The following is a 7,051-nucleotide window of genomic DNA, read 5'->3' as shown; positions in this document are numbered from 1 at the left end:
AAGCAAAACACATTAAAAACTTTATTAAGTACCACGCATGTCTAAATTTGCATCAGTTTGAAACACTTCTGCTGGCTTTGCAGAACACAATAGTTGCAAGTTTCTTTAAATCTTAACAGTCGCCTGCTTTAGGTCTTTCCAGGCTCGTCTGCTCCGGCCTCTTCCTCCTCCCCATGGTGGGATCAGTCTACTCTGCCCCACGCTGACATCGGGTCACCTCTGGGCCAGTGGGAATCTGCTTCTAGAGGGGTTGGCCCTGCAGCTAGGGCGGCCTTGTACTCCTCGAGGAAGCCCTCTCTTCTTGTTGTTTTCTCTTTGTCCCATTTTTACTTCCAGCCCAAGTGGCTAACTGGGGATATTCTAAGCAAAATTCACCCCAGTGAAGTTTCACAAAGTTTTCCAGAACTGCAAGCTGGTATCTGATCATTCTTTTTTTTTTTTAAATGGAAGTGGGGAGTAGCTGGGACAAATCCCCTGGACTGGATGGAGCTGGGTAGAATGGGCAGAGGAGGGTTTAAATTCCCTCTCCCTCCCTCGTCGGCGGGCCTGGCTAGCTCTGCAGCTATGAACTGCTGGCTCTGGGGGAATGAAGACTCTGAACAGCCACTGGAGTTTGAAAGCAAATTTGATGGGGGGGCGGGGGGGGGAAGCAATGAAAAAACATCCATAAATAAAATCTGACAGGTGCTGTCTGAATAACAGCCCCCTTTTTGGCACAAATGATCTGATATAATGTAGAAAGATACGTTACAGTAGAAAGAATATTACAGCAGCAGTAAGTTCCCATCTGAGGCGCTATTCCCCTGCTTCCTGAAATCTGCAATTTGAGTGCATTTTAAACACATCAGGAATAAGTGATGATTCTCCAGAGCAAGGGAAATACTCCATAAAAAAATAAAGATAGAAAAGGCATGCTATTTTAATGGCAAACTTATTTTGGATACTTAATGGTAACTGATCTTGGAATTAAGGGAGGGAGCGGCAGGGACCCCCTGCGCCCGCCGAGGCCAGCAGCCTGCCAGTCCCTGTGTCGTTGGCCGGGACCCTCAGTGCTGCAGCAGGAAGTGGGTGGCCACGTTAAGGTCGTTATTAGAAGCTCTCAGGGCTTCCAACGCGTCACCCCTGGAAAATCCCATCTCCATGAGCCGGGCGACCTGAAAACAGAAACAAAACCGGAAGTCTGATGAGGAGGCTGACCGCACTGCCACCGATCCACCAGCCCCATGATGTTCCTCGGGCGAGTTTTAATGCTCCTCGTGAGCTTTTCAGGTTAAAGAAAAAATAAACCACCCTTTCATTTAGTGTGAAAGCTGAGGTTTATGAAACGACAACGGACCCGTTTTCAGGTGCTCACTATATACGGTCCACAGATGTGCATTTTCTCACTGAATCCTCACTTTCAGGACAAGGAAGGGGGCTCCTGAGGGTCAGTGACCTGCCAGGATGAGCAGAGGGTGGCTGCGCTGTGGGCCCGGGCCTGGGGTGGGGGTCGGGGGTAGGTCGTCCCAGCAGCCCCGCGCACAGGCCTTCAGGGTCAAATCGGATTCCTGAAGAATAACACCACAGCCGCATTTCCCCGGGCAGGTGAACAGCCGCTTAACTGGGGATTTATTCCTGATGCTGGTGGACTCTGACGGTATACACGCCTTGGAGCTCCCGGCGTGGCTCAGGCAGCGCACGGCCTTGGGGTGCCCACCCCACAGCCTCTCCCAGCAGGTGCAGCGCCCCCGGAGCGCCCATCGGCAGAAGGGACGAAGTCCAGGCACAACCTCGCGGAGGAGGCAGCTAGAGCCATGGAGGAAATCCTGAAGCTGTGAATGCAGAGGTTTCCTGTGCTTCTACATACAGGCGGTCTCCAAGGTTGAAACGGCAGGGTTATTGGTTTATTCCTTGTGACCCGTTTTCCCACTTGAAAATGTATTACAGAAACATTTAGGACCCTAGACTAGCCGCAGGGGTCTTTTCTTTTTTTTTAACTTATTTGGAAATAAACTACATTTGCAATAACATATATTGAAAAGTGATACTCTTCCAAATGTTGAGATTTTTAATAAGGTGTAAGTTGACGAGGGCCTGGGGACTTAGTCACCACTTCTAACCTCCTTTCCACAGAACGCGATACCCAGGGGACACACAGGTTCAGAGCCCTGCCCCACTCCTTCCCCTGCAGAGGAAGGTGTGGGCGGGGCGAGTGGGGAGGGCGGGGCGAATGGGGAAGGAGGTGCACAGCTGAGTGGGCTAGAACCATTCAGATCCCAGGTTCCTGGGCCCTCAAGGAACCTTTTGTTGCACATCGGGTTCCTCTGTCCTCCACTCTCTCCTATAGTTTGCTCAAACTCATGTCCATCGAGTCAGTGATGCCTCCAACCATCTCATCCTCTGCCGCCCCCTTCTTCTGCCTTCAATTTTTCCCGGCATTAGGGTCTTTTCCAATGAAGTCAGCTCTTCACATCAGGTGGCCAAAGTATTGGAGCTTCAGCATCAATCCTTCCAATGCATATTCAGGGTTGATTTCCTTTAGGATTGTCTGGTTGGATCTCCTTGCTGTCCAAGGGACTCTCAAAAGTCTTCTCCAGCACCGTAATTCAAAAGCATCAATTCTTCAGGGCTCAGCCTTCTTTATGGCCCAACTCTCACATCCGAACATGACTACTGGAAAAGCCATAGTTTTGACTAGGTGGACCTTTGTCGGCAAAGTGATGTCTCTGCTTTTTAATACACTGTCTAGGTTTATAATAGCTTTCCTTCCAAGAAGCAAGCATCTCTTATGGCTGCAGTCACTGTCAACAGTGATTTTGGACCCAAGAAAAGAAAATCTGTCACTGCTTCCACTTTTCCCTCTTCTATTTGCCATGAAGTGATGGGGCTGGCTACCATGTTTTTGAATGCTGAGTTTTAAGCCAGCTTTCTCACTCTCCTCTTTCACCCTCATCAAGAGGCTTGGGAAGAGGTTAACCCAGCTGGGAGGAAACAAGGCACACTTTTCAGAAGCTGGGGCTCCGGCTGGTGTTTTTCAAACTGAGGCTGGGACCCCTTATCAGCGGGTTAAGACCAAGGTTAAAAATGAAGCACATAGTGAGGGGCTTCCCTCTGAGGAACCTCATTCTGGTTCCCCACCCTCCACACACACCCCTGAAGGGTCGACCTTGGGGAGGAGCCTGGTGGCCCATTTCCAGTTCAACCTTTGGGCTGAGGCACTGATGGCTGGTGTGGGCAGAGGCGGGGGCTCTGCTTCCATTTCCCCTTGGCGGGGAACAGCCGTTTCCGGAGTTTCAGGAACACTCGGCCACTTGCTGGCTAGGACAGAAGGCTCTTCCTCAAGGGGCCCGATCTGGGTCTCACTACTTGTCACCCATGGGGCTTCCAAGGCCTTGATCTGCTTTCAAAGCTGTAGGAAATGCCCCATTTCCTTCTCTGTGGCCTCCAGTGTCCTCCTCTCTCACTCCTGGTCTCTCCTGGCTGTGTGGCTCCATGTCTCCCACCTGGTTAACTCATCTTTGTCCCAACGGTCTCAGGGCCCCATGGCCTTTCCTGAGTCCCCCAGCCGAGGACAAACCCAGAGTGGGCGCCTCATGGTCTTGCCAACCTCTGTCCTGTGCTCCTCGCAGCTGGCTCCTCATCATGGTCAGGGCACAGCGGCCTTTGCCCATGCCCATGTCTCAGGGCCCAGCACTGTCTGGCCTGCCCCTGCCCCCAGCGTTTCTACTGCTGCAGGATATGGGGCTGCTGGCATGGTGTGCCCAGGGCAGAGTGAGCCTTCCTGTGATTTCCAGCCTTGGCACAGTGGATGTGCACGTGTGTGTGTGTGTGCACACATGCCCGGCATGTGCAATGACAGCATTCTGGGGCAGTGAGTGATGCTGGGCCTGCGATAAACTGAGCGAAATGTGCTCAAGCTAGGCCTCTGGGCTCTGGGTGAGTTTAATCCGCTCGTCCAGGTTTAGGACTGGGTGCTGTCAAACTTCTGATCACTGTCTAGTAACTGAAACTGCCCTCGGCTTAAATTCTGTCCTCGACAGTATTAGTCAGCTCCCTCAAACGGATATCATCCCTATGTGATTAGCAAATGAACAAGTCACTCGAGGTAAACGCCAAGCAAACAAGATCAGAGGCGAGCCCAGAACTCACCAGAGCCCGCCTCTTTCTACCTACGTGGCTTAGTCAACAATCTTTTTGCATTTTCACCAGTTTCAGACTCAGTGTTATCCGTTGCGATGTCATCAACATCCCTCTCGAGGGGATGAGAGGCGCACGTGTCTTGGTGGCATCCTGTGTCAACAGGAGAGAGGTGTGGGGCCTTCAGACCACAAGGCCCTTTTCCTCCACGAGTGTCTGCTCCATTATCTGTCTCAGGCTCCTGCCAGATGTGACATGTCTGTTCTCAGGATCCACACTTTCCCTTTTCCTTGGGGGGCCTTTCACACTGAGTGTCACTTGGTGAGAAAGGCCACAGGAAGTGTGCTGGATGTGTGGTCAACAGGGCACAGCCACCTCACTGGTGCAGGTAGCCTTACCGGGCTATTTCCACTCCTGGATCGACATAACCTTTCACGATGCTTATTCCCGTGACTTCCGGTTAAGGACCACGATTTTTAGTGGAGTGAACATGGCCCAGTGAGGAGGTGGGCAGCTCCCTCTCTGCCATGTCCCTTACCTGTGGACACACCACGGGGCCAATGATTTGGCCATTTTCAACGACGGGGAACAAATGCGTGGCAAACGCCACATTCGCTGTCACCTCTAGGACTTAAGGCCTGGCTGCTTCTTCACACCCAGCGACAGGAACAAATTCATCTGTTCGGCAAATCATGATTCATAACCTGGAGCTGGTGACGCGAGAGCCTCGTCTGGCGCTGGTACTGGGTGGGAGCGCTGACTGGAGCTTCCATCTGCTGGAGTTTCCTGTGCAGTGACTCTGAATCTGGTTTGGAATTGAGGAGATGCTGAGCACAGGCCGCCCCACACACAGAGCAGAGCACGCGCGGCACTGGGGCCAGAGGGAAAGCGGCTAGGGTCTGGGGTGGGCTGGGCTGCGTCCAAGGTGGAGAAGTCCTGGTGAGGAGAGACCTGTTCTGTGCATGCCAGGCTGCCTCCGAGGTCGTTCTCTCCCAGACACCATTGACCACATGTGCCGTCACCGGTTTTGAGAGCCAAGCTGGGTTTTTCGCAGGTCTCCACGGCTCTGTGCAGGCCATGGCTGGCTGGCCATCACAGCCCCTTGCCTAAAGCTGGCTCTGGGGTCTTTTGGATTTCTTGGGGGGTAAGGAGACGAGTGTGATTAGAGAATTTGCACTGCTGAATGACCTGGTACTCTGACCAGAGGAGAAAGCTCAGAAAGTAGAAATCAAGTTAGTAGTATTTAAAAACTGAACAACACGAGGAAAGGGCACTTGTGGGTTTCCTTTAGTTTCCCAAACTACGAACACCTACAGAAAAATGAAACGGCAAGCTCAGGGTGGGTATAAGGAAAATAATCAGAGGACCAGAAGGAGGACACTGAAGGGTTCCCATGGGGTCCCCATCACCCCACAGCAGACAGTGCCGGCTGGGGCGCCCACGGCCACACAGGAACCCGTGCCTCCTGCTGCTGCCCATCCTCGGGGGCCCAGGTCTCAGCACATGGCGCAGCCCTGGGGTGGACGCTGAGAACCATCATCACGGTCCTGCTTGTTAACCGGCGCCTGACTTGCACAGACCTCGAGCGTTTCGCAACCGTCCGGGTGTGAAGGTCGACTTAGCCTGTGACGCAGGGACTCCCGTGCTCGGCGGTGGCAAGAGATGGCCGAGGCCACACAGGCCTGTGGTTGGGTGAGCGAGACTCTCTAGAGAGTCGGGCAGGACTCTCTAGAGGCTCATGATTCCTCAAAGTAAAACCACAGGGGAGCCGGCAGCTATGAGAGAGGCTCCACAGCCCCGGGGGTTGGGAGGCGAGGACCCCGCCGGGTGGCAGAGGGGCTCCACGGAGTCACCGTGTGACCCCAGGCCAGGAACTAGGGCACCGGGCTCCCAGCTCCTCGCCGCTTTGGGGTAAGAGAGATGGGTGCAAAAGGCCTGGGACAGTGGCCGGCAGCTGGCAGGCGCTCAGGAGCGTCTCCTCCTGTGATCATCCTGTGCTATTGAGAAGCCACTGGGCCAGGTGTGATCCCTCTCTTGGGGCCTCTGAGGTGACAGAACTGCCCTTGGGTTTTGTTTTCAGCACTCACTTGAACTGCTTCCACTTCGCTAGTTTTATATCCTTTGTTGGTCAAAGAACTGGCGTGTCTTTCGCAAGATCAAAGGCAGGCTCATTTTCAGAGGTGCCACGGCGAGCTCGGAGTGGCTGAAGGGAGGTCCCAGAGCAGAAGGGCCACCCCCTGAACCCCGAGTCACTGCCATCCACAGAGAGGCTCAGGTTCTGAGATTCCACCCCAGGTCCACAGCCGAGCACCGCCCCCCCCCACTTCCTGCCACGGCCGAGTATGGCCACGCTGAACAACGAAGCAAGTGACGCGTGTCACCTGTTTCTAGCGTTTGCTGCTGCTGCTGCTGCTAAGTCACTTTAGTAGTGTCCGACTCTGTGCAACCCCATAGACGGCAGCCACCACGCTCCCCCTTCCCTGGGACTCTCCAGGCAAGAACACTGGAGTGGGTTGCCATTTCCTTCTCCAATGCATGAAAGTGAAAAGTGAAGTCGCTCAGTCGTGTCCAACTCTTCTCGACTACATGGACTGTAGCCTACCAGGCTCCCCTGTCCATGGGATTTTCCAGGCAGGAGTACTGGAGTGGGTTGTCATTGCCTTCTCTAGCGTTTAAATCTTATAAATAACCATTGGCCTAACAAAATAAGCGTTGGTCAGCCCGAGTGAAGCTGGACAGGGAGAGAGCTGAGTCGAGAGCATGTGAGTCAGTGCGGGGCTGGTGGGGCTGCGGCGGTCCCAAAAACCCAGGACAGGAACTTCCTAAAACGCATCTCCTCCCACGTTCCTTTCCTGTTTCAGAGCCCACTGAGTCCTTTCTTCCTTCTGCCTGCCCATCGATCGCGGGAAAGTTTCCATCTAAAAATTCTCGCCAT

General features: G+C 53.6%; 1 protein-coding gene across 1 annotated transcript in view; it reads right to left on the bottom strand.

The window, feature by feature from the left end:
- Nucleotides 1-7,051, bottom strand: part of UBAC2 (UBA domain containing 2) — a 170,704-nt gene continuing 163,653 nt past the window's right edge. The window contains exon 9 of the mRNA XM_040267400.1: nucleotides 1-1,154. Coding sequence (XP_040123334.1) covers nucleotides 1,047-1,154 — 108 coding nt within the window. The 3' untranslated portion in view covers nucleotides 1-1,046. The remainder of the gene's footprint in view (nucleotides 1,155-7,051) is intronic.

This window comes from Oryx dammah, unplaced genomic scaffold, assembly GCF_014754425.2.
Source record: "Oryx dammah isolate SB20612 unplaced genomic scaffold, SCBI_Odam_1.1 HiC_scaffold_24, whole genome shotgun sequence".
NCBI lineage: Eukaryota > Metazoa > Chordata > Mammalia > Artiodactyla > Bovidae > Oryx > Oryx dammah.
Note: the sequence above shows the minus strand (reverse complement) of the source record. Positions and strands in the feature narration are given on the sequence as shown.